Source organism: Oncorhynchus clarkii, chromosome 12 (assembly GCF_045791955.1).
Source record: "Oncorhynchus clarkii lewisi isolate Uvic-CL-2024 chromosome 12, UVic_Ocla_1.0, whole genome shotgun sequence".
NCBI lineage: Eukaryota > Metazoa > Chordata > Actinopteri > Salmoniformes > Salmonidae > Oncorhynchus > Oncorhynchus clarkii.
In genome coordinates this window covers 9,261,931-9,289,610 of record NC_092158.1, presented here as the reverse complement: position 1 = coordinate 9,289,610, position 27,680 = coordinate 9,261,931, and the positions used below count along the sequence as shown (strand labels likewise).

The 27,680-nt window shown below is 43.5% G+C and overlaps 2 protein-coding genes across 4 annotated transcripts in view; one reads left to right on the top strand and one right to left on the bottom strand.

Annotated features, from left to right (window-relative positions):
- The window catches only part of LOC139422686 (AF4/FMR2 family member 1-like), a 72,329-nt gene extending 61,679 nt beyond the window's left edge, over nt 1–10,650 (top strand). For 2 of the 3 annotated variants that reach the window (XM_071173888.1, XM_071173890.1), the window contains exons 11-19: nt 2,192–2,405; nt 2,574–2,665; nt 2,774–2,837; nt 2,959–3,095; nt 4,261–4,332; nt 4,492–4,585; nt 6,696–6,742; nt 9,385–9,614; nt 9,900–10,252. In XM_071173888.1, coding sequence (XP_071029989.1) covers nt 2,192–2,405; nt 2,574–2,665; nt 2,774–2,837; nt 2,959–3,095; nt 4,261–4,332; nt 4,492–4,585; nt 6,696–6,742; nt 9,385–9,614; nt 9,900–10,024 — 1,075 coding nt within the window. In that variant the 3' untranslated portion in view covers nt 10,025–10,252. Of the gene's footprint in view, nt 1–2,191; nt 2,406–2,573; nt 2,666–2,773; nt 2,838–2,958; nt 3,096–4,260; nt 4,333–4,491; nt 4,586–6,695; nt 6,743–9,384; nt 9,615–9,899 lie in introns of all 3 variants that reach the window. The other variant, XM_071173889.1, reaches the window with a different exon arrangement.
- Nucleotides 10,651–19,141: 8,491 nt separating this feature from the next.
- LOC139421820 (uncharacterized) overlaps nt 19,142–27,680 on the bottom strand; it is a 42,429-nt gene continuing 33,890 nt past the window's right edge. The window contains exons 43-49 of the mRNA XM_071172941.1: nt 27,379–27,614; nt 27,063–27,249; nt 23,754–24,002; nt 20,832–21,014; nt 20,685–20,741; nt 20,419–20,564; nt 19,142–19,525 (exon numbers count right to left, since the gene is read on the bottom strand). Coding sequence (XP_071029042.1) covers nt 19,481–19,525; nt 20,419–20,564; nt 20,685–20,741; nt 20,832–21,014; nt 23,754–24,002; nt 27,063–27,249; nt 27,379–27,614 — 1,103 coding nt within the window. The 3' untranslated portion in view covers nt 19,142–19,480. The remainder of the gene's footprint in view (nt 19,526–20,418; nt 20,565–20,684; nt 20,742–20,831; nt 21,015–23,753; nt 24,003–27,062; nt 27,250–27,378; nt 27,615–27,680) is intronic.

Here is a 27,680-nt window from a genome sequence, read left to right as displayed (position 1 = left end):
ACCACACCTGCTCTCTCCTCCTCCTAGCTAGTGAGTAACACTACACCTGCTCTCTCCTCATCCTAGCTAGTGAGTAACACCACACCTGCTCTCTCCTCCTCCTCCTAGCTAGTGAGTAACACTACACCTGCTCTCTCCTCATCCTAGCTAGTGAGTAACACCACACCTGCTCTCTCTCCTCCTCCTCCTCCTCCTAGCTAGTGAGTAACACTACACCTGCTCTCTCCTCCTAGCTAGTGAGTAACACTACACCTGCTCTCTCCTCATCCTAGCTAGTGAGTAACACCACACCTGCTCTCTCCTCCTCCTCCTAGCTAGTGAGTAACACTACACCTGCTCTCTCCTCATCCTAGCTAGTGAGTAACACTACACCTGCTCTCTCTCCCCTCCTCCTCCTAGCTAGTGAGTAACACTACACCTGCTCTCTCTCCTCCTCCTAGCTAGTGAGTAACACTACACCTGCTCTCTCTCCTCATCCTAGCTAGTGAGTAACACTACACCTGCTCTCTCTCCTCATCCTAGCTAGTGAGTAACACTACACCTGCTCTCTCCTCATCCTAGCTAGTGAGTAACACCACATCTGCTCTCTCTCTCCTGCTAGCTAGTGAGTAACACTACACCTGCTCTCTCCTCATCCTAGCTAGTGAGTAACACCACACCTGCTCTCTCTCCTCCTCCTCCTCCTAGCTAGTGAGTAACACTACACCTGCTCTCTCTCCTCATCCTAGCTAGTGAGTAACACTACACCTGCTCTCTCCTCCTAGCTAGTGAGTAACACTACACCTGCTCTCTCTCTCCTCCTCCTAGCTAGTGAGTAACACTACACCTGCTCTCTCTCCTCCTCCTCCTAGCTAGTGAGTAACACTACACCTGCTCTCTCCTCATCCTAGCTAGTGAGTAACACCACACCTGCTCTCTCCTCATCCTAGCTAGTGAGTAACACTACACCTGCTCTCTCCTCATCCTAGCTAGTGAGTAACACTACACCTGCTCTCTCCTCCTCCTAGCTAGTGAGTAACACTACACCTGCTCTCTCTCCTCCTCCTCCTAGCTAGTGAGTAACACTACACCTGCTCTCTCCTCATCCTAGCTAGTGAGTAACACCACACCTGCTCTCTCTCCCCTCCTCCTCCTAGCTAGTGAGTAACACCACACCTGCTCTCTCTCCTCCTCCTCCTCCTAGCTAGTGAGTAACACTACACCTACTCTCTCTCTCCTCCTAGCTAGTGAGTTACACTACACCTGCTCTCTCTCCTCCTCCTCCTAGCTAGTGAGTAACACTACACCTGCTCTCTCCTCATCCTAGCTAGTGAGTAACACCACACCTGCTCTCTCTCCCCTCCTCCTCCTAGCTAGTGAGTAACACTACACCTCCTCTCTCTCCTCCTCCTCCTCCTAGCTAGTGAGTAACACTACACCTGCTCTCTCTCCTCATCCTAGCTAGTGAGTAACACTACACCTGCTCTCTCCTCATCCTAGCTAATGAGTAACACCACACCTGCTCTCTCCTCCTCCTAGCTAGTGAGTAACACTACACCTGCTCTCTCCTCATCCTAGCTAGTGAGTAACACTACACCTGCTCTCTCCTCATCCTAGCTAATGAGTAACACCACACCTGCTCTCTCCTCCTCCTAGCTAGTGAGTAACACTACACCTGCTCTCTCTCCTCCTCCTAGCTAGTGAGTAACACTACACCTGCTCTCTCTCCTCCTCCTAGCTAGTGAGTAACACTACACCTGCTCTCTCCTCATCCTAGCTAATGAGTAACACCACACCTGCTCTCTCCTCCTCCTAGCTAGTGAGTAACACTACACCTGCTCTCTCTCCTCCTCCTAGCTAGTGAGTAACACTACACCTGCTCTCTCTCTCTCTCCTCCTAGTTAGTGTCTTCATATCTATGCAGCGGATCCATCCACCCATAGCTTCTCTGCCCCAAACTACTTCTGGTATATCATTCTTCTTGTTTACCTTTTAACATTACAACGATATTGGAGATGCATCAAAGAAAAGGTTTGGTGATTTCCAAGCACCTTAATTACATCTAATTTGGCCATATGCCACCCTAGAGACTGGTCTGGGTGTCAGACTTGGAAAGTCCCCCCCCCCCCCCCCAACAGAGATCAACAGCATTCCTATTCCCCTCATTCTACTCTCCCCTCTGTAACATGCTGTCTGGCCTGCTTTCTCACAGGACTGAGAGGAAGCGGTCTAAGGGGGCTCCTGTTCCTCTGCTGCAGCCCACCACCACTCAGGACCCTGGGAAAGGGCAGGGGGGCCACAAACGGCATACGTTGGATGCCCCAGAGCCTAGCACAGCATCTGCAGCCCACCGCAGGGACAGGGAGGCCTCCACACCTGTCAAGCACAAGAAGAGCACTGGAAAACAACGCACAGAGCATGCCAAGGTAGTATATTTGAGTCATACATTAACGCATGTGTGTCAGATGTTTTAATGTTATACAAAGGAAAGAAGCTCAGTGTTTATGTAGCGTTAATTGGTTGTATGAAATAAATGAGAATCAGATGTTGATATGAAGGCTGTTCTAATACTGTCTCGTCTGTGGTCCTGGCAGAAAGGCCTCAAGAGCAGCGTTGCCTTCTCCGTGCCTTCCCAGCCCACCGGGGCCGCCCTGTCCTCCAGACCCCTGCTCCAGTTCGAAGAGCGGTAAACGTCCCTCCCTGTTTGTCATTGTTGTATATGGGTGGCCATTTCTCCATCTCTCTAAGGGGTATTGTTGTGTCTGATCAGTAACTCTGTTCCTGCCCCCCACAGGCAGCAGCCAGTGGAGTATCACATGAAGGAAGCCAAAACACTCAAGCACAAGGCAGATGCCACGGTAACCGTCCCCTCCTTTCTCTCTCACTTTTACATTTCTCTTTCACATTCTCAGAAGAGACGAGCTCGGTGGATTCGGTGTCCCAATTTTAAATCAAGGTCCCCGTGTGTTTTTAATCCAGCCGGATAAGGTGGGCAAAGCTTTCAACTACCTAGATGCTGCCATGTCCTTCGTGGAGAGCGGCATCGCTATGGAAACCGATCCCCAGACCCCGAAGTCGGCGTATACGATGTTCGCTGAAACCTTGGATCTGATCAAGTGAGCAACCCCAAAACATATATGTTCTAGATGGGGCTTCTTAGCTGTAGTGAGTAGTCTATGTGGGGCTTCTTAGCTGTAGTGAGTAGTCTATGTGGGGCTTCTTAGCTGTAGTGAGTAGTCTATGTGGGGCTTCTTAGCTGTAGTGAGTAGTCTATGTGGGGCTTCTTAGCTGTAGTGAGTAGTCTATGTGGGGCTTCTTAGCTGTAGTGAGTAGTCTATGTGGGGCTTCTTAGCTGCAGTGAGTAGTCTATGTGGGGCTTCTTAGCTGTAGTGAGTAGCCTATGTGGGGCTTCTTAGCTGCAGTGAGTAGTCTATGTGGGGCTTCTTAGCTGCAGTGAGTAGTCTATGTGGGGCTTCTTAGCTGTAGTGAGTAGTCTATGTGGGGCTTCTTAGCTGTAGTGAGTAGTCTATGTGGGGCTTCTTAGCTGTAGTGAGTAGTCTATGTGGGGCTTCTTAGCTGTAGTGAGTAGTCTATGTGGGGCTTCTTAGCTGTAGTAAGTAGTCTGTGGGGCTTCTTAGCTGTAGTGAGTAGTCTATGTGGGGCTTCTTAGCTGCAGTGAGTAGTCTATGTGGGGCTTCTTAGCTGCAGTGAGTAGTCTATGTGGGGCTTCTTAGCTGTAGTGAGTAGTCTATGTGGGGCTTCTTAGCTGTAGTGAGTAGTCTATGTGGGGCTTCTTAGCTGTAGTGAGTAGTCTATGTGGGGCTTCTTAGCTGCAGTGAGTAGTCTATGTGGGGCTTCTTAGCTGTAGTGAGTAGTCTATGTGGGGCTTCTTAGCTGTAGTGAGTAGTCTATGTGGGGCTTCTTAGCTGTAGTGAGTAGTCTGTGGGGCTTCTTAGCTGTAGTGAGTAGTCTATGTGGGGCTTCTTAGCTGTAGTGAGTAGTCTGTGGGGCTTCTTAGCTGTAGTGAGTAGTCTATGTGGGGCTTCTTAGCTGTAGTGAGTAGTCTATGCACTGAGACTATCCACAGAATGATATAAACTATTTAATTCCATTTTTCTATGATCTAAGTACTCCCTCTACTGTCCCCTGCTGATGCAACACAATTTGGATGTGTCATCTAGGACAGGATGTGAGACTCTCCTCTGCTTTACTGTGTTTGCTGTGCTTTGGCTAGTTGTGTGTTGTTGTTTTTATAAATACCACGTCTGCCGGTCTTCACAGGTTCATACTGAAACTAAAGGGCTCTGTGAACCCCTCGGCTCCTGCTACAGACAAGGACTTTACAGTTTTATGGTAAATAGATAACCACAACTATATATTTCTGTTAAATGTAACCAAAATGTAAAGTAGTGGTACATTTGGATCCATTTTTTTACCTCAGAAGTAATTTAAATGAAATGTTCCTTAGAGAGGAATTATGAGAATGTAACCTTGTTATTTTCTGTCTGGCAGCATGAGGGGCCTGTCCCTTCTCCAGATGGCCATGTTTCGCTACAAACGAGAAGCAGCGCTTAAGTATTCAAGGACCCTGACAGATCATTTCAAGGTAGGCTTCTCTTACGTGTTTGTTGTTTTGGTTCTGAGGACTCGACCGGGGGAGGGTCTGGGGACTCGACCGGGGGAGGGTCTGGGGACTCGACCGGGGGAGGGTCCGGGGACTCGACCGGGGGAGGGTCTGGGGACTCGACCGGGGGAGGGTCTGGGGACTCGACCCGGGGGAGGGTCCGGGGACTCGACCGGGGGAGGGTCCGGGGACTCGACCGGGGGAGGGTCCGGGGACTCGACCCGGGGGAGGGTCCGGGGACTCGACCCGGGGGAGGGTCCGGGGACTCGACCCGGGGGAGGGTCCGGGGACTCGACCCGGGGGAGGGTCTGAAGTTTCACCGGATGTATAAATCGGAAGCGTCCGGTTGGCATTTCCACTCACCACCAACTATTGTGACGAGAGGAAGTGGATGAAGATGGAGCGAGATGGATTTTGGCCGTCATTCTGCAATTTTTCTCATAGATTTTTAAAACATCTTGATCTCCATACAGTTTTCTGTTTCCAAAACTAGAATCTGTTTTATGAAGAGTGGACTACATCTTTTGTTTTATTTACTGTTTGCCCAAGTTTCCAAAAATGTAATTGTTTAGGAGTGGACAATTGAATATATTGCACACACGCACTTCAGAGTAGGCGTTCCCTAATGGAAATATGCAAATACATGCTAGAATGTGCCAATAGGATCTTGTTAGCTCGTGCTTGGCACTGCCCACCTCTCTGCTTTTGTTCTGCCCAATGTGATTAATTTGCTCCCATTGGAAACGACAGGCTGTGGTCCATCTTGGCTTAGTTAAATAAAGTTTACATTTAAAAAAAATCTTGGGTTAGTTATAAAAAAAAACATAATTGCTGAAGTGCTTTTTTTGTTGTTGTCCAGGTCAAAGACTCTAAATATGACTGGACAAAGCCAAACAGATTTTATTGAAGCCAAATTAATTTGAAGAAGATCGCAATTTTCCCATTCACTCATGGGGGGGATCCTGTTTTCTGCAAACAATGACTGCAGTACCGTGGTCGGTCTTAAACTTCCATGGTTTCAATGAGAGGGGGCAGTCATTCTCCCCTGGTTTAAATCTATACTGAACAAAAATATAAACGTAAGGTGTTGGGCCCATCGTCACCGCAGGAAGTAGGGATGATGTAGCACCCCCTGAGAAATCTGAAGACATTTCTTTCACAAGTAGTGCACTGGGCCTTTTTAATAGTCTTGTATTAGCTGACCGATATAGCCGTCTGCAGCGCAGGCAAACACGTCTCTCCTAGGTGTGGCATATCAAGAAGCTGATTAAACAGCATGAGCACTACACAGGTGCACCTTGTGCTGGGGACAATAAAAAGCCACTCTAAAATGTGCAGTTTTGTCACACAACGCAATGCTACAGATGTCTCAAGTGTTTAGGGAGAGTGCAATTGGCATGCTGTCTGCAGGAATGTCCACCAGAGCTGTTGCAAGATAATTGAATGTGAATTTTTCTACCATAAGCCGTCTCCAACTTCATTTTAGAGAATTTGGCAGTACGTCCAACCGGCCTCACAACCTCAGACCACGTATAACCATGTCTGAGAAAAGCTATCCGAACAGCTGATGAAACTGAGGAGTATTTATGTCTGTAATGAAGCCCTTTTGTAGGGAAAAGCTCATGTCTGATTGTCTGAGCCTGGCTCCTCAGTGGGTGGGTGCCCTCCCAGGCCCACCCATGGCTGTGCCCCTGTCCAGTCATGTGAAATCCATAGATTAGGGCCTAATGAATTTATTTCTATTGACTGATTTCCTTAAATAAAAATGGAAAAACCTTTTTATTTAACTGGGCAAGTCAGTTGAGAACAAACTCTTACTTACATTGACGGCCTACCCCGGCCAAACCTGGACAACACTGGGCCAATTGTGCGCCGCCCTGTGGGTCTCCCAATCACGGCCGGATGTGATGCAGCCTGGATTCGAACCAGGGACTGTAGTGACGCCCTTTGTTGCATGTTGCATTTTTTTAAATATTTTTGTTCAGTATATGTTTCTGGGGAAACCGATCTTTGGAGCAGTCAACCTAATGTTTTTATTTATTTAAACGTTGGAAATAAATAATAAGACATCGTCTCTCATCCTCCTTTTCAGAGCTCTATAAAGTCTGTAACCCAGGCTCCTTCACCATGTGTCTCAAAGTAAGTCTTTCATCTAATACCTGTATAAACTGTTGTAGATCTGTGTTTGTATATATCATGGATCCCCATTTAGTTCCTGCCAAGGCAGCAGCTACTCTACCTGGGGGTTTATTATGGAGCCCCATTTAGTTCCTGCCAAGGCAGCAGCTACTCTACCTGGGGGTTTATTATGGATCCCCATTTAGTTCCTGCCAAGGCAGCAGCTACTCTACCTGGGGGTTTATTATGGATCCCCATTTAGTTCCTGACAAAGCAGCAGCTACTCTTCCTGGGGTCCAGGTAAATTAAGGCAGTTTATACAGTTTAAAAACGTTACAATACATTCACAGATTTCACAACACACTGTTTGACCTCAGGCCCCTACTCCACCACTACCACATAACTATCTACGTGTGTGTGTGTGTGTGTGTGTGTGTGTGTGTGTGTGTGTGTGTGTGTGTGTGTAGTGCGTATGTATGTGTCTGTGCCTATGTTTGTGTTGCTTCACAGTCCCTGCTGTTCCATAAGGTGTTTTGTATCTTCTTTAAAAAAAAAAAAATCTGAATCTACTGCTGGCATCAGTTACCTGATGTGGAATAGAGTTCCATGTAGTCATGGCTCTATGTAGTACTGTGGAATAGAGTTCCATGTAGTCATGGCTCTATGTAGTACTGTGGAATAGAGTTCCATGTAGTCATGGCTCTATGTAGTACTGTGGAATAGAGTTCCATGTAGTCATGGCTCTATGTAGTACTGTGGAATAGAGTTCCATGTAGTCATGGCTCTATGTACTACTGTATGCCTCCCACAGTCTGTTCTGGAAACTGTGAAGAAACCTCTTGTGACATGTCTTGTGGAGTATGGATGGGTGTGCCAGTAGTTTAGACAAGACAGCTCGGCGTATTCAACATGTCAATACCTCTCATAAATACAAGTAGTGATGAAGTTAATCTCTCCTCCACTTTGAGCCAGGAGACGTTGATATGCATATTATTGTTAGCTCTCGGTGTACATCCAAGGGCCAGCCGTGCTGCCCTGTTCTGAGCCAATTGCAATTTTCCTAAGTCCCTCTTTGTGGCGCTTGACCACACAACTGAACAGTAGTCAAGGTGTGACAAAACTAGGGCCTGTAGGACCTGCCTTGTTGATAGTGTTGTTAAGAAGGTAGAGACTAGGGCCTGTAGGACCTGCCTTGTTGATAGTGTTGTTAAGAAGGTAGAAACTAGGGCCTGTAGGACCTGCCTTGTTGATAGTGCTGTTAAGAAGGTAGAAACTAGGGCCTGTAGGACCTGCCTTGTTGATAGTGCTGTTAAGAAGGTAGAAACTAGGGCCTGTAGGACCTGCCTTGTTGATAGTGTTGTTAAGAAGGTAGAAACTAGGGCCTGTAGGACCTGCCTTGTTGATAGTGTTGTTAAGAAGGTAGAAACTAGGTCCTGTAGAACCTGCCTTGTTGATAGTGTTGTTAAGAAGGTAGAAACTAGGGCCTGTAGGACCTGCCTTGTTGATAGTGTTGTTAAGAAAGTAGAAACTAGGGCCTGTAGGACCTGCCTTGTTGATAGTGTTGTTAAGAAGGTAGAAACTAGGGCCTGTAGGACCTGCCTTGTTGTTAGTGTTGTTAAGAAGGTAGAGACTAGGTCCTGTAGGACCTGCCTTGTTGATAGTGTTGTTAAGAAGGTAGAAACTAGGTCCTGTAGGACCTGCCTTGTTGATAGTGTTGTTAAGAAGGTAGAAACTAGGGCCTGTAGAACCTGCCTTGTTGATAGTGTTGTTAAGAAGGTAGAAACTAGGCCCTGTAGGACCTGCCTTGTTGATAGTGTTGTTAAGAAGGTAGAAACTAGGGCCTGTAGGACCTGCCTTGTTGATAGTGTTGTTAAGAAGGTAGAAACTAGGGCCTGTAGGACCTGCCTTGTTGATAGTGTTGTTAAGAAGGTAGAAACTAGGTCCTGTAGAACCTGCCTTGTTGATAGTGTTGTTAAGAAGGTAGAAACTAGGTCCTGTAGAACCTGTCTTGTTGATAGTGTTGTTAAGAAGGTAGAGACTAGGTCCTGTAGGACCTGCCTTGTTGATAGTGTTGTTAAGAAGGTAGAAACTAGGTCCTGTAGAACCTGCCTTGTTGATAGTGTTGTTAAGAAGGTAGAAACTAGGTCCTGTAGGACCTGCCTTGTTGATAGTGTTGTTAAGAAGGTAGAAACTAGGTCCTGTAGAACCTGCCTTGTTGACAGTGTTGTTAAGAAGGTAGAAACTAGGGCCTGTAGGACCTGCCTTGTTGATAGTGTTGTTAAGAAGGTAGAAACTAGGTCCTGTAGAACCTGCCTTGTTGATAGTGTTGTTAAGAAGGTAGAAACTAGGTCCTGTAGAACCTGCCTTGTTGACAGTGTTGTTAAGAAGGTAGAAACTAGGGCCTGTAGGACCTGCCTTGTTGATAGTGTTGTTAAGAAGGTAGAAACTAGGTCCTGTAGAACCTGCCTTGTTGATAGTGTTGTTAAGAAGGTAGAAACTAGGTCCTGTAGGACCTGCCTTGTTGATAGTGTTGTTAAGAAGGCAGAGCGGCACTTTATTATAGACCGACCTCTCCCCATCTTTAGTTGATTTAGTTGAGTTTTAGGGTTTAGTGAATGATTTGTCCCTTAGTCTCATGCCCTGGCTTGCTCTCTCTTCCCCAGAAGCACAGGTACCCCATCCCCCATGTCTCCCATGCCGTCTCCTGCCAGCACAGCCAGTTCTGGGCCGGGCTCCAACCACAGCAGCGGGGCGGGGTCAGGCACCGTCAGCACCGTGGCCATTCCACAGGTCATCCAGCAGGTGGCGTCTTCCTACGTCAACATCACGGCACTCTTCCTGAGTGCTCACGACATCTGGGAGCAGGCTGACGAGCTGGCCCACAAAGGCAGTGGTGAGGCGGAGCAAAGGGGAGGGTTAAAGTCATAGGGATATTATTACACAGGAATGTGGATTCTTTATAGCTGTAGTTCTGCGTGTGACCACTAGAGGTCATGATCACCGTGGGGGAAAAGATACTGGTGATGAGGTTTTAGGCTGGGTTTCTGTACGGCGCTTTGACGTCGGCTGATTTGTAAAAAGGGCTTTAAAAATACACTTGATTTTGATTGTAGTAATATTCATGCGAGTGTTTCATTACTCCTACTCAGTCTATTTCCTTATCTCTCCATGTCTCTAGGTTTGCTGTCTGAGTTGGACTTGGCTCTGGGCCCGTTGAGCCTGACGTCCACCATGAGCTCTTTGGTGCGTCACACACGGCAGGGACTGCAGTGGCTCCGACTGGACACTCGTGAGGCACAGTGACCGCTTCTCAGCCCTGCCCTGTCGACAATGCCTAGCCCAGCCCTGGCTTTCCCTGTCCGCGACATCCGTCTTGGTTTTATTTATTGACGGGCCTTCTGATGAATGCAGGATCCCAAGTCCCTCTGCAAGTTGTTCACATGGATACCAAGTCACCTTTTTTCTCTCAACTACATATATCTATATATATATATATCTATCTCACACACACACACACGGATTACATGCATTTTCGGGTCCCTGTCCTCTGTTGGTCACATTGAAGGGTTCATCAACAAACAACTATCACATCCTCTGGAGCTCAGGGGGGGCTGATGGGGGCGGAGCTGAATAGGATTTCCTCCCTTTCTCAACAACGAACCGCACAGCCAGCTGACTGGCCCTGCCACCCCTCTGGGGGTCAGTAGGGCTGTCTCCCCGTGGCCTGCCCCACCCCTCTGGGGGTCAGTAGGGGTGTCTTCCCATGGCCTGCTCAACCCCTCTGGGGGTCAGTAGGGGTGTCTCCCCGTGGCCTGCCCCACCCCTCTGGGGGTCAGTAGGGGTGTCTCCCCGTGGCCTGCCCAACCCCTCTGGGGGTCAGTAGGGGTGTCTCCCCGTGGCCTGCCCCACCCCTCTGGGGGTCAGTAGGGGTGTCTTCCCATGGCCTGCTCAACCCCTCTGGGGGTCAGTAGGGCTGTCTCACCGTGGCCTGCCCCACCCCTCTGGGGGTCAGTAGGGGTGTCTTCCCATGGCCTGCTCAACCCCTCTGGGGGTCAGTAGGGCTGTCTCCCCGTGGCCTGCCCAACCCCTCTGGGGGTCAGTAGGGGTGTCTCCCCGTGGCCTGCCCCACCCCTCTGGGGGTCAGTAGGGGTGTCTCCCCGTGGCCTGCCCCACCCCTCTGGGGGTCAGTAGGGGTGTCTCCCCGTGGCCTGCCCCACCCCTCTGGGGGTCAGTAGGGGTGTCTCCCCGTGGCCTGCCCCACCCCTCTGGGTGTCAGTAGGGGTGTCTCCCCGTGGCCTGCCCCACCCCTCTGGGGGTCAGTAGGGGTGTCTTCCCATGGCCTGCCCCACCCCTCTGGGTCCTGTCTGTCTTGGAGGTCAGTGAGGCCATGTCCCTGTGGGATGGTTGTCTGAAGATACCTGCTTTTTTTTTTTGGTTGTGGTTCAGAGAGGCCTCTCACCTTTCTCCTGTGGTAATGCAAAGCAGTAATGACAAAAGCTTATTTATTAGCCTCATTATCATGATCTTTATTATTATATCACTTTAAATATATTGTTTCAATTAAGTTTTTTTTTTTGTTTGATTAAAAGCGTTGATATGGCCAATTGTTTTACTTCACAACCAACTAAAAAGTCCTATAGAAGTGAAGGGATCCATCCAAGACACGTCTATAATAATACTGTTCGAATTCGGCAGGATATAGTTAGTATGTCTCTGCTGTACCATAAAGTATTATAAAGTGACTAGATGCATTGTCCTGAAATATGGGACGTCAGTATTCTTGAATGGAGACAAAGATAGTCCTTGATGCTTTTTTTGTGAAGATATATTATTATATTTCCCCCCCCCCATTTTTCTCTTCAAAAGAGATGGATTCTACGTGCCAGGGCAGGTCCACTATGTTCAGTCAGTCGTGACAGAAATATGATTTGAGTTGGATTTTGTACTTGCTTTCCCTTTTTTTTTGTCAACAACTGCTCATCTAAGACATTTTAGATAAGAAAACCAAATGGTCGGATTTGACCAGTAACCCCTGGTCCTTACTCTTCAGACAGGAAGCAGGAAGTAACTACCTCATCTTCACTGCACATGGGAAGCAGAGCAACGCTGTCTGATGGAGGTGGAGAGAGAGAGAGGGACCTGTGGCCTAATGTGATGGCTGAGAGCGTTTTCTCTAGTTGTGTAATCTATCCAGCATACATGCTTTTTAACACTCAGGCTGAAGCTGCGCATCAAACCAGTTTTTATACAGACGTCGTTCAGTAGAAATTAAAAGTACCTTAGATGGGTTTTTTTTTTAAGGTCTGTCTCCCCAAATGGAATACTTATTGAATATAGCATCATCTTGTATTGATCATTGACAAAGCAAGTCCCATTTAACTGAAGTCAAAAGTGGATTTAGTATGTGGGTAGGAGTTTTGAAAAGCAGGATACTCTTCCCTTTCCGAACAGTCGTGACCGTTGGAAATGATTCGCTGTAGGACTGGCAACCTGTGAGGAAGCGTTGACCGGCTGTTTATTTTACATCCTTTGCGTAGCTCTGGTGTCACGTCTTGTGCGTACGTACAATAACGGCCCATGTCATTTGAAAATAACACTTATCAACACATCTAAATGATTGCTGGGTTTTTTTTTTCTTTTTTCGTATGGTAGTCGAAAATACAGTTTTATGTACCACACAGGTCAGCAGAAGTGACTGGGCAAATGATTGGCTAAATCTTACAACTGGTCTTTGACCCTATTGCCCATTTTATCTCTTCAGTGCCTATTACCACCATTTTTAGACCACACAACTCCCTAGATGACACAAGACGTGCGTCCCAAATTGCACCCTATTCCCTATATAGTGCACTATTATTTTTATTTTTTTACCAAGTAGTCTACTATATAGGGAACAGGGTCCAATTTGGACATAGACTGTCTTTTAGAGGAGTATTAATTTTTATCATGGACATTTATCTTCATTGTGTGTTCAGCACCGTCTAATCATTGAGATCAAAGATTACCAGACCTAGACAATGCCTTTCTGTAGACTGAATTGACATAATTTCCCTTTAAAGCGCCCTGTTGAATTTCTGTAGAATGAATGACTTGGTATTTGTTTCTCTGACTTAAAATAAAAAAGGTGGGGGTTTGATGGTATTACAATTTACACACTTGTATTTGATTAAATCGGTGGTTTATTTCATGTTTAACGGATGTTATTGATGGCGAAATACTAGCGATCCTTATTATTTTGCACCAGTCAATCAATATTCTGATATGTAAGCCTATACAACCCTGCCTCTCTCTCTCTCATTTCAGCATTAACACAACAATGCTTACAGCAAGATACAAAACCAATGTGTGTCATTTGCACTTGTTTCAGTGTGATTTTTTTGGGGTTTCCTCCAGGGTTCTCCTCTAGGGTTGGAGTCCTCTTGCTTGTTGTAAAGGCTTTGGTTAAGAGCAATAAAACAGGGCGGCGAATGCAAAATGATACATAGAACATGAATAAAATACTGTTTTTGATGAAAGATTGGAGATTGGTTTACATCACCATGCTTTGCTTAAAATTGACTAAATCTGTGCCGTTTAGTTAAATGAATTGTTTTATTGTAACTATACTGTAAAAAAAAAAAAAAAAAGAAATTGGAGCTCACTGGAAAAGCTATTTCTATTGGCGTACAAATATATAAGGGCTGCACATGAAACCACAAAAGGAAAAATGCGTTTGTATTTATTTTATCACAAATATGAACCGTATGAATAGAGTAAACTGGTACCATGGCTTTTTCTTTTAAATATATATATTTAAAAAATCCCCCTCCAAAGTAGGCTGCTTTGTAATCAATCAATCATACTTTGAGTTACCCAACTTGGATGTCAAACTGCACATGAAATGAAATGTTGTCCTGTTTTGAGATGACGTTCTACATTTTGTACTGACTAAAACGTTGCTCTGGTTTCTATGTCATGTTACATGTCCTTTCTCATATTTTTGAAGCTTTATTGTCATGCTTCATTTCAATCTTTTTTTTTTTGCGCTTCAGGTATTCTGTGTGCAGAATTATAATTATTGTCCATAAATATATGATATCACGCTAAAAGGAACAACATCACCTTGGTCATTTACTGGGAAAATGTGCAGAAATCTTTTGTAATTAAACTTTTTTGCCTTGTGGAAATATGTAAATAGTTTGAGCTGCAATGTACAGAGATGTATAAAGACTGATTGACAATGAATTTTGGTTTTCTTTTGACTCAAGTTTTCCCAAAGATGCTGTTTTGCAGACATTTTGTAGCTTGGCTGCTGAAGATGAATTGTGGCTCAACAGTATATTCAGACCTCTGCACTGTAAAATGTTTGAGGCAATAAACTTTGGGGGACAATGTGCTGGCTATGTGAATTATTCTGCTATAACTACAGTAATACAGTGCCACATCAAACTATGGGCATTCTGATAGATTTCATAATTATAACGTCTGCTATAAAACATGATTTCAATGTAAGAACATGTAACCCCCCCCCCTAGATACGTTCAAAAAACGGAATTAATTAACTGTGTTGCTGATGACTCAGCCATGCCTCCTTGCTGTCCAACATTTCCTCATCTCCCACCTTTTCTAATGTGACTGTCCCCGATGCTCCTCCCTCTTTTCCCACCTGCCCCGCTACAAAGTTTCTCCCTGCAGGCAGTCACTGAGTCCGAGGTGCTGAATGAGCTCCTGAAACTTGACCCCCCCCCCCCCAAAAAAAAACATCTGGGTCAGGTGATTTAGACCCTATCACCACCAAGCCTATCGCTGACCTGTTTTAACCTGTCTCTCCTCTCTGGGGAGGTTCCCATTGCTTGGAAGGCAGCCACGGTTCAACCTTTATTTAAAGGGGGAGATCAAGCTGATCCTAACTGTTACAGGTCTATTTCTATTTTGCCATGTTTGTGTTGGAAAAACTTGTCAATAATCAACTGATCAGCTTTCTTGATGTCTATAGTATTCTCTCAGGTATGCAATCTGGTTTCTGCTCAGGCTATGGATGTGTCACTGCAACCTTAAAGCTCCTCAATTATGTCACCATTGCTCTTGATTCTAAGCAATGTTGTGCTACTGTTTTTATTGACTTGGCCAAAGCTTTTGATACGGTAGACCAGTGGTTCCCAAACTTTTCATAGTCCCGTACCCCTTTACATTCAACCTCCAGCTGTGTACCAGGGTCAGCACACTCTCAGATGTTTTTGTTGCCATCATTGTAAGCCTGCCACACACACACACTGCGATACATTTATTAGACATGAGTGACATTGCATCGTTTGTGGATCTATTGGGGCGGAAAGCAAATTGAAGTGGGTCTCTAGGGTGTCAGGTAAGGTAGGTGTCAGGTCCCTGACCAAGGCCCTTCTCCCCTGATTGCAGTTTGGTCGGACTCTAGGAAGAGTCTTGGTGTTTCCCCTTTCTTTAAACTTTTGCCTAAAATGACATACCCAAATCTAACTGCCTGGAGCTCAGGACCATTTGAAAGGAAACACTTTGAAGTTTGAGGAAAAATATAACACATTAGATCTGGTATTTTGGCATTTTTTTTGTATTTTTGATGTACCATCATCTTTGAAATGCGCGAGAAAGACCATAATGTATTATGCCAGCCAAGGCTCAATTTAGATTTTGGATGGCAGCAGTGTATGTTTTAGATGGCAGCAGTGTATGTGCAACGTTTTAGACTGATGCAATGAACCATTGCATTTCTGTTCAAAATGTTGTATCAAGACTGCCCAAATGTGCCTAATTAGTTGAATACATGTTCAAGTATTATTTCACTGTAATAGCTACTGTAAATTGGACAGTGTAGTTAGATTAACAAGAATTGAAGCTTTCTGCCAATATCAGATATGTCTATGTCCTGGGAATGTTTCTTGTTACTTACAACCTCATGCTAATCACATTAGCCTACGTTAGCTCAACCGTCCAGTGGGGGACCCAGCGATCCTGTAGAGGTTGATGGAGGCCGCTGTGTTCTTGAGGACCTTCAATGCTGCAGAAATGTTTTGGAACCCTTCCCTAGATCTGTGCCTCGACACAATCCTGTCTCAGAGCTATATGGACAATTCCTTCGACCTCATGGCTTGGTTTTTGCTCTGCCTTGCATTGTCAAAGGTGGGTGGACTCCAATCAAGTTGTAGAAACAGGGATGATCAATGGAAACAGGATGCACCTGAGCTCAATTTTGAATCTCATAACATAGGGTCTGAATACTTATGTAAATAAGATTTTTCTGTGTTTTATTTGTACATACATTTGCAAAAAAATCTAAAAACCTGTTTTTGCTTTGTCATTATGGGGTATTGTGTGTAGATGAGGGCATTTTTTTATTTAATCCATTTTAGAATAAAGCTGTAACTTAACAAAATGTGAAAAAAAGTCGAGGGGTCTGAATACTCTCCAAATGTACTGTAATATCTCTAACGAGGAGAGGAGCGGTGGGCTACTGAACTTGAAGCAGCGAATGCTGAGAGCGTGTGAATAATGTCAGCGAGAGGAGTGTTTTAATACAACAGGTAAGCTAACGCATACAAAGCAGGAAGACGATCGGCTTCTAAATGAAGAAAAGTTCTTTCTGGAATGCTGCCCTCTAATTTGGAACTCTCTTTGTTATTGGTCTATTCATTTATACCGTCTAGTGATGTCACCTGGCAAGTCAAAACTCCACCCATACAAAACCTGCTAATTAGAAGGTCCTGGGTAACGTTATATACCCTATGAAAGTCTTCTTCCTGGTTCAAGTCCCGTACTGTTTTTGAATGGGCTTCAAGCTTATATCATCAAATTCATGAAAATTGGGTAATTGAAGACACATTAAAATTATATTATTTTCATGGATTCGTTTACCTTGACTTTTTACAAAAAAACGAAATCGAAAACCTTGATGAAAGGTATCAGAAGTAAATTAATCCCAGAATCCACAAACACACTACATGGGGCATTGTCATGCTGCAACAGGAAAGGACCTTTCCCAAACTGTTACCACAAAGTTGGAAGTACAGAATCGTCTAGAATGTTATTGTATGCTGTAGCATTAAGGTTTCTGTTCACTGAAACTAAGGGGCTTAGCCCGAATCATGAAAAACAGCCACAAACCATTATTTCTCCTTCCGCAAACTTTACGGTTAGCACTATGCATTTGGGCGGGTAGCGTTCTCCTGGATTCGTCAGTCAGACTGCCAGATGGTGAAGTGGGATTCATCAAATCCAGAGAATGTTTCCACTGCTCCAGAGTCCAATGGCGACAAGCTTTACACCACTCCAACCGAAGCATGGCATTGCGCATGGTTGATCTTAGGCTTGTGTGTGTGCGGCTGCTCGGCCATGGAAACCCATTTTATGAAACTCCTGACCAACAGTTCTTGTGCTGACGTTGCTTCCAGAGGCAGTTTGGAACTAGGTAGTGAGTGCTCCAACAGAGCACAGACGGTTTTTACACGCTTCAGCACTCGGCGGTCCCGATCCTTGAGCTTGTGTGGCCTACCACTTCACAGCTGAGCCGTTGTTGCTCCTAGATATTTTCACTTCACAATAACAGCACTTACAGTCGACCTGGGGAAGCTCTAGCAGGGCAGAAATGTGACCAACTGACTTGCTGGATGGGTGGCATCCTATAACGGTGCCACGTTGATCGTTAATCGTTTGAATGTTCAGCTCACTGAACTCTTCACTAAGGCCGTTTTACTGCCGATGTTTGTCTATGGAGATAGCATGGCGGTGTGCTCGATTCTATACACCTTATCAGCAACGGGTTTGGCTGAAATAGTCAAATCCACTCAGTTGAAGGGTGTCCACATACGTTTGGCCATGTATCCTCTTGAAAAACATTCAAACGATTAATAAAAGCACAACACAAGCTACAGTTTACAGTGTATGAATTTACAAAACATTTTGTACTTTCTCTATTAACATTGGCAAGTCACCAGCAGTGAAAAGCTGAATACATCGAGGCAGGTAGTCTAGTGGTTAGAGTGTTGGACTAGTAACCGAAAGATTGCAAGATCAAATCCCCAAGCGGACAAGGTAAAAAAAAAAATGTTGTTCTGCCCCTGAACAAGGCAGTTAACCCACTGTTACTAGGCTGTCATTGAAAATAAGAATTTGTTCCTAACTGACTTGCCTAGTTAAATAACGGTAAAAAATATATATATATTGCTTTACCGTAACAGTTAGAAGAATACTGTGTGCTCTCAGGCCTCTACTCCACCACTACCACATATCTACAGTACTAAATCTGTGTGTTTTTTAAATCTACTTTTACTGCTTGCGTCAGTTCCATGTAGTCATGGCTCTATGTAGTACTGTGGAATAGAGTTCCATGTAGTCATGGCTCTATGTAGTGCTGTGGAATAGAGTTCCATGTAGTTATGGCTCTATGTAGTACTGTGGAATAGAGTTCCATGTAGTCATGGCTCTATGTAGTACTGTGGAATAGAGTTCCATGTAGTCATGGCTCTATGCAGTACTGTGGAATAGAGTTCCATGTAGTCATGGCTCTATGTAGTGCTGTGGAATAGAGTTCAATGTAGTCATGGCTCTATGTAGTACTGTGGAATAGAGTTCCATGTAGTCATGGCTCTATGTAGTACTGTGGAATAGAGTTCCATGTAGGACTGTGGAATAGAGTTCCATGTAGTCATGGCTCTGTGTAGTACTGTGGAATAGAGTTCCATGTAGTCATGGCTCTATGTAGTACTGTGGAATAGAGTTCCATGTAGTCATGGCTCTATGTAGTGCTGTGGAATAGAGTTCCATGTAGTCATGGCTCTATGTAGTACTGTGGAATAGAGTTCCATGTAGTCATGGCTCTATGTAGTACTGTGGAATAGAGTTCCATGTAGTCATGGCTCTATGTAGTACTGTGGAATAGAGTTCCATGTAGTCATGGCTCTATGTAGTACTGTGGAATAGAGTTCCATGTAGTCATGGCTCTATGTAGTACTGTGGAATAGAGTTCCATGTAGTCATGGCTCTATGTAGTACTGTGGAATAGAGTTCCATGTAGTCATGGCTCTATGTAGTACTGTGTGCCTCCCACAGTATGTTCTGGACTTAGACTGCTATTACACAGTCCCTAACACAAGCAAACTGAATTATGAGGTGAAATGATAACAGAACATTTATTAAACAAAAGTAAAAATCAGATGATAGGATGATATAACAAAAGTAAATAAAGTAAAAATATAACTACAATATTTTCAGCCACAGACACATTTGAAAGGTCTCCGGCACGCAAGACACTTAGAAATAGTATTAAAAAATGTTACTTTTTTTTATTTTATTCAAACCTCTTTTAGAAAATAATGCATTATCAATACATTAAATACAATAGTAAATAATAAAATTCCATACATTATTGTAAAATAGCTTGACCATTTGGCAGAAATATTAAATCTCCGGTGGTAGTTGTAGCCCAGTTTATTTGTTATTCAGAAAAGTGATTTTATTACTAATGTAGTGCGATATATACTACCACAGACAAGCATCCAACCTAAAAAAAAGTATAAACATTTGAAATTTAAATATTACATGTTGCCAACCGATTTATAAGAATTAAAGAGATTATTAGAAAATATATTCTCTCAAAAATGTATGTCTCAAAAACAGTTCTTAGAGATTGTTGTATTCATGCTTTATTTAAACAGACCCAAGTTATTGACATGGTGATTTCTTATACAAGAGAAACTGTGTGGCAATCATGGTTCATTACAAATATACAAAAACTCATCCAAATCCCATGTTTCATGTTTCCGATTCTCCTCCAAAGTTGGGGTTGTTAAAAGCAGGCTGCAATATAAGAACAAATCGTGTCATTTGAGGGAAGATTCATTCTTAAATTTGAACATTTGGAGAGTGTTCATGAATCCCTGTAAACCTCCTCACATGAACATCGCCCCTTATCTCAATATAGATAAGAGGAACTAGGCAAGGATGTCTATTATAGGGTTATATCCTTCCTGTTTGGCCCTGTTTGGGGGTGTCATCGGATGGGGCCACAGTGTCTCCTGACCCCTCCTGTCTCAGCCTCCAGTATTTATGCTGCAGTAGTTTATGTGTCGGGGGGCTAGGGTCAGTCTGTTATATCTGGAGTACTTCTCCTGTCTTATCCGGTGTCCTGTGTGAATTTAAGAATGCTCTCTCTAATTCTCTCTTTCTCTCTTTCTTTCTCTCTCTCGGAGGACCTGAGCCCTAGGACCATGCCTCAGGACTACCTGACATGATGACTCCTTGCTGTTTCCAGTCCACCTGGCTGTGCTGCTGCTCCAGTTTCAACTGTTCTGCTTGTGATTATTAGTAGTTGACCATGCTGGTCATTTATGAACATCTTGGCCATGTTCTGTTATAATCTCCACCCGGCACAGCCAGAAGAGTACTGGCCACCCCACATAGCCTGGTTCCTCTCTAGGTTTCTTCCTAGGTTTTGGCCTTTCTAGGGAGTTTTTCCTAGCCAACTTGCTTCTACACCTGCATTGCTTGCTGTTTGGGATTTTAGGCTGGGTTTCTGTACAGCACTTTGAGATATCAGCTGATGTACGAAGGGCTTTATATTTGATTTGATATTATCCCTGTTTGTTATTTGCTTTGTTTACAGCTAAGTGCTATTTCCTCTCTGGTGCTCTGTTACCATCATGTACATATTTTATGCTTAAGAAACCACGGTTGCTATAAGCTTCACTTACCACATCAACGCTCCTTCCCGTTCTCGTTGGGAAGCTGACGTCACTCAGCTTGACTCCTCTGATGCTGAAGACGTAATAAAGCAGTCCAAATATCAAGGTGAAGACAACAATGGCCCCAATCACAGCCCCAGCGATCAGTCCTGTACCTGTTAAACAAAGGACAACATATGAATGAATATGATCTGTGTTTTTTTTTATGATCTATGGTTTCGGGAACGATCTATGTTTATTTTTGTTCAATGTTGCAACTAGTCTAGCAAACTTACCGCTAGCCTGGGGAGCATCGGTGGGAATGACTATACCACCGCCATCTGTGGTGTAGTCTGCAGGAGAAATAACAGTGGCATTTACATCTGAAAATACTGAATCAATGGACCCTGTGCCTGTCTGTACCAGTTATACTGAGTACTCACATTGGCGGTGGCGACAGGCATATCCTCTCTTCTGCATACAGTTGTTATCATTCCATTGTCCGTCAGGGTACATCTCGACACAGTTCTCTCCTCCCACGTCTCCATTGTGGAAGGCTTCGTTGGGTTCGTTAGGCGCCCAGTTTAGGAAAGCCAAGGACTGCATGTCTGTCCAACTCCAGCCAACTGGAAACAGGTAAAAAATATTAGTATAACGCTAATTACTTAGGTGAGAAAACCACACGGTGAAACGTCAGTGCACAACGGTACTTGGGTCATTCCACCAATTCAATGCCTTTTTGAGAAGTGTAACTTGGTTTAAAAGTCTGTAATGAAGAGCACACGATCAACTTAATAAATAAACAAAGTTTTCCTATCTCAAGAGGTTCAATTAAAAGAATACTATAGTAAGTGTCTCTTATGTGCCAAATAAAGTGATGTGGTTGAGTGTAACTCTGTCATCTTAAATCAGCCATAGATCCTCTCGTGACCAGGGGGGGAATGGAAGCTGGTTGTGTGCAACAGGGTTTGGCAATTGAATGCAAGCATCACTAAAAAATGTAATTGCTCAAACATTTCTAGCCTGTCTATCTATAGGTAACAGGGTTGATGTGTTATTCTAGCCTGTCTATCTATAGGTAACAGGGTTGATGTGTTATTCTAGCCTGTCTATCTATAGGTAACAGGGTTGATGTGTTATTCTAGCCTGTCTATCTATAGGTAACAGGGTTGATGTGTTATGCTAGCCTGTCTATCTATAGGTAACAGGGTTGATGTGTTATTCTAGCCTGTCTATCTATAGGTAACAGGGTTGATGTGTTATGCTAGCCTGTCTATCTATAGGTAACAGGGTTGATGTGTTATGCTAGCCTGTCTATCTATAGGTAACAGGGTTGATGTGTTATTCTAGCCTGTCTATCTATAGGTAACAGGGTTGATGTGTTATTCTAGCCTGTCTATCTATAGGTAACAGGGTTGATGTGTTATTCTAGCATGTCTATCTATGGGTAACAGGGTTGATGTGTTATTCTAGCCTGTCTATCTATAGGTAACAGGGTTGATGTGTTATTCTAGCCTGTCTATCTATAGGTAACAGGGTTGATGTGTTATTCTAGCCTGTCTATCTATAGGTACCAGGGTTGATGTGTTATGCTAGCCTGTCTATCTATGGGTAACAGGGTTGATGTGTTATTCTAGCCTGTCTATCTATAGGTAACAGGGTTGATGTGTTATTCTAGCCTGTCTATCTATAGGTAACAGGGTTGATGTGTTATTCTAGCCTGTCTATCTATAGGTACCAGGGTTGATGCGTTATTCTAGCCTGTCTATCTATAGGTAACAGGGTTGATGTGTTATGCTAGCCTGTCTATCTATAGGTAACAGGGTTGATGTGTTATTCTAGCCTGTCTAGCTATAGGTAACAGGGTTGATGTGTTATTCTAGCCTGTCTATCTATAGGTAACAGGGTTGATGTGTTATTCTAGCCTGTCTATCTATAGGTACCAGGGTTGATGTGTTATGCTAGCCTGTCTATCTATGGGTAACAGGGTTGATGTGTTATTCTAGCCTGTCTATCTATAGGTAACAGGGTTGATGTGTTATTCTAGCCTGTCTATCTATAGGTAACAGGGTTGATGTGTTATTCTAGCCTGTCTATCTATAGGTAACAGGGTTGATGTGTTATTCTAGCCTGTCTATCTATAGGTAACAGGGTTGATGTGTTATTCTAGCCTGTCTATCTATAGGTAACTCGTCCCACTCAGTTTTTCACCACAAAACACCAGAAAATGGGAAATTAAAGAGTAGAATCAGCTCACCTGCTTTTACACGATGATTTGACTATTAGATGTTTAAAATGTTTCTATTGAACCAAATATTTAAAATAATAGTTTCACCACATAAAAATGAGAGTTCAGGTCACGTAACAGGGGGTTGACCTTAAAATGAGAGTTCAGGTCACGTAACAGGGGGTTGACCTTAAAATGAGAGTTCAGGTCACGTAACAGGGGGTTGACCTTAAAATGAGAGTTCAGGTCACGTAACAGGGGGTTGACCTTAAAGTGAGAGTTCAGGTCACGTAACAGGGGGTTGACCTTAAAATGAGAGTTCAGGTCACGTAACAGGGGGTTGACCTTAAAATGAGAGTTCAGGTCACGTAACAGGGGGTTGACCTTAAAATGAGAGTTCAGGTCACGTAACAGGGGGTTGACCTTAAAATGAGAGTTCAGGTCACGTAACAGGGGGTTGACCTTAAAATGAGAGTTCAGGTCACGTAACAGGGGGTTGACATTAAAATGAGAGTTCAGGTCACGTAACAGGGGGTTGACCTTAAAGTGAGAGTTCAGGTCACGTAACAGGGGGTTGACCTTAAAATGAGAGTTCAGGTCACGTAACAGGGGGTTGACCTTAAAATGAGAGTTCAGGTCACGTAACAGGGGGTTGACCTTAAAATGAGTGACAGATGTAAATGAATCACTAATCACATGAATTAAATAGTAATCTCCAGAAATGACGGCCTAGGAACAGTGGGTTAACTGCCTGCTCAGGGGTAGAACGACAGATTTGTACCTTGTCAGCTCGGGGGTTTGAACTTGCAACCTTCCGGTTACTAGTCCAACGCTCTAACCACTAGGCTACCCTGCCGCCCCGAAGCAACACAACACTAGGTCTTTTTACATTAGAGAAATGATTGGATTAAAATGGGTTGAAATCTCCGTAGAAGTGACACAGGGCTGGTGGAAGGACCTGTCAAGATGCAACATTTTGGCACTTCAGCAAGACTTTATACATATTAAAAAATCTGATATATTGAATTCTCCATGGGTCTATTTTAAAGAGCACTTCCGTTAACATAACAGGTTTTTATTTCTACTTCAAATAAAGAAGGTATGCAAAAGGCACGGTTTCGTGGAATGACCCACTTACAGTTGTTGTCCCTGGTCAGGCCGATCCAGACGTTGTGTACTCTGGTGTAATTCATTTTCAAGATGAACTCCACCTCTGGTCTACTGTGGATGGACACCAGGTCTCCTCTCACTATTTGGCAGTAGTGTCTTGCCTCTGGCCAGGAGAATCCCTGGGGCCCGTTGTAGACAAAGTAGCAGTAGCGACCAAAGGGAACCCAGCCTAAAAGGCATTTCCCATCTCCAGGGGCTGGGGTTGGAGGAGGAGACTCTGAGGAGAGAGGTATATAAATATTTTAACAGGTGACATCTGTAATTTTCGGAAACCTGTGGAAAATATAGTACACTTGTCAAGAGTGGGCTAGTTAAATTAGTCTGCTAATCCCATAAGAGTCTAAGCCCTGTCTAAGATGGGGGGGGGGGGGGGGGGGGGGGGTCTTTTAAGAAGGTCAAACCAAGGATCATTTTGCTATTTGATTTAGAATTTTAAGACCCCTTGAAGAGTCGCAAAAATATCCCAAAATTTTTGGGGGGATTAAACATTTTATTTGGCCTTACTGCTATTAGCCCATACAAACACATTGAACAACAGGTTCACTACATTGAACAACAGGTTCACTACATTGAACAACAGATTCACTACATTGAACAACAGATTCACTACATTGAACAACAGATTCACTACATTGAACAACAGATTCACTACATTGAACAACAGGTTCACTACATTGAACAACAGGTTCACTACATTGAACAACAGGTTCACTACATTGAACAACAGATTCACTACATTGAACAACAGGTTCACTACATTGAACAACAGGTTCACTACATTGAACAACAGATTCACTACATTGAACAACAGATTCACTACATTGAACAACAGGTTCACTACATTGAACAACAGATTCACTACATTGAACAACAGGTTCACTACATTGAACAACAGATTCACTACATTGAACAACAGGTTCACTACATTGAACAACAGATTCACTACATTGAACAACAGGTTCACTACATTGAACAACAGGTTCACTACATTGAACAACAGGTTCACTACATTGAACAACAGGTTCACTACATTGAACAACAGGTTCACTACATTGAACAACAGGTTCACTACATTGAACAACAGATTCACTACATTGAACAACAGATTCACTACATTGAACAACAGATTCACTACATTGAACAACAGATTCACTACATTGAACAACAGGTTCACTACATTGAACAACAGGTTCACTACATTGAACAACAGGTTCACTACATTGAACAACAGGTTCACTACATTGAACAACAGGTTCACTACATTGAACAACAGATTCACTACATTGAACAACAGATTCACTACATTGAACAACAGGTTCACTACATTGAACAACAGGTTCACTACATTGAACAACAGGTTCACTACATTGAACAACAGGTTCACTACATTGAACAACAGGTTCACTACATTGAACAACAGGTTCACTACATTGAACAACAGATTCACTACATTGAACAACAGGTTCACTACATTGAACAACAGGTTCACTACATTGAACAACAGGTTCACTACATTGAACAACAGGTTCACTACATTGAACAACAGGTTCACTACATTGAACAACAGGTTCACTACATTGAACAACAGGTTCACTACATTGAACAACAGGTTCACTACATTGAACAACAGGTTCACTACATTGAACAACAGGTTCACTACAATGAACAACAGGTTCACTACATTGAACAACAGGTTCACTACATTGAACAACAGGTTCACTACATTGAACAACAGATTCACTACATTGAACAACAGATTCACTACATTGAACAACAGATTCACTACATTGAACAACAGATTCACTACATTGAACAACAGATAGTCCCAAAAAAAGAAATCTAAAGGAAGTTTGGTCTGAAGTGTTTGTCCTCTATCTCAGAGACATAAGAAAGAGCAGAAAACTTTGTATTTCTTATTAATTTTTTTCCACAAATATTTAACCCCTTATTTTTAGAACTAAACATATTAGTGTGTATCCCAAACTCTTCGGAAGCTTCAGACAGAAGTTGGCAGATCGGCTGCACCAACTTCAGACGAGTCCCAAAACGATTGTGGGGATCGTAGAACAAAACGGAGAACACCATTGTGTTCGTGAGAGTCTCGTCTTTTTCGGGATGTCTCGTGGTTTGACAAACACCTTTCTAGCTCTGTCACATTTCACCGCAGATGCAGAAGTGCAACATAGGCGGACAGATTTTAATGGGGATTTTTGTTGTTGTTCTGCAAATCAGATTTCGGCGGGGGTGTGGACATCGACCTCGGACGGATATGCTGCAGTGGAGATGTAAAGTGCCTTCAGACTTTAAAAAAATATCTATATTTTGTGTCACTGGCCTACGCACAATACCCCATAATATCAAAGTGGGTTTCTGTTTAAAGAAAGTTTTACAAAATTTTTTTTTATTTTTAATAAAAATATTCTAAAAAATGCATCCTGTTTGCAATAAGGCACAAAAGTAAAACTGGAAAAAAATTGGCAAACAAATTAACTTTATGTCCTAATACAAAGTGCTATGTTTGGGGAAAACCTAACAAAAACACATTACTGAGTACTACTCTTCATATTTTCAAGCATGGTGGTGGCTGCATCATGTTATGGGTATGCTTGTCATCGGCAAGGACAAGGGAATATTTTTGTTGTTGTATATATATAAAGAAACACAATAGAGCTAAGCACAGGCAAAATCCTAGTGGTAAACTTTGTTTCATTCTTTCCAACAGACACTGGGAGACGAATTCACCTTTCAGCAGGACAATAACCTAAAACACAAGGCCAAATCTACACTGGAGTTGTTTACCAAGACGACAGTGAATGTTCCTTAGCGGCCTAGTTACAGTTTTGATTTAAATCCCCTTGAAAATCTATGGCAAGACTTGAAAATGGCTGTCTAGAGTGATCAACAACCAACTTGACAGAGCTTGAATAATTTTTAAAGAATAATGTGAAAATATTGTACAATTCAGGTGTGCAAAAGCTCTTAGAGACTTACTCAGAAAGACTCACAGCTGTAATTGCTGCCAAAGGTGATTCTAACATGTATTGACGGAGGGGTGTGAATACTTATGTAAATGAGATATTTCTGTATTTCATTTTCAATTCATTTGCAAACATTTCTAAAAAAAAAAAATCACTTTGTCATTATGTGGTATTGTGTGTAGATAGGTGAGATTTAAAAAATATATATTTCATCAATTTTTCAATTCAGGTTGTAACACAACAAAATGTGGAATAAATCAAGGGGTATGAATACTTTCTGAAGGCCCTGTAGCTCCTACCTGAGGAGATCTTGCAGATATAGGCCTTGGCAGAATTACAATTGGTGTCGTTCCATGTTCCATGGAAGATAGGGTCTGCACGCATTGCTACACAGCCCTCTGTTTTGTGGTTACTAGGCTCCCCAGGTCCCCAGTGAGTGAAGAACACTGACCAGCCGTCTGTCCATGTATATGAACTGCTATCATCCTGTAGATACAACAAACAATCAACCAAGAGCAACCTGTCCACTTACCATAATCAAAGAAAAGACAACTTCAAATTATCTTTGTTGTGATTAATGCCAGTTCAATTCAATAAAGAGGATTGGGCTAGCACCTTGCGTCTTAGTCCAATCCACGCGTCTGCTTTGCCCTGGAGTACAACCCCGGCCACAAAGGCCTGGTCGTAGCTCATGTCTACGCTGGCCAGGTTACCACCTTCCTGCTCACAGGCCACCTGAGCTGCATCCCACGTCTTCGGCTCCTCCACCAGCTTGTAGCAGTTCTTATACCAGGAGATGTAACCAGAGGGGCAGGGGTTTTTGGTTGGAGCTGGCGGAGCTATACTGCTTGCTGTCGGAATTAAATTATAGAACTTTTAACAAAAAGTCACAAAATCATTAAGCTGCAAAGAGTGAG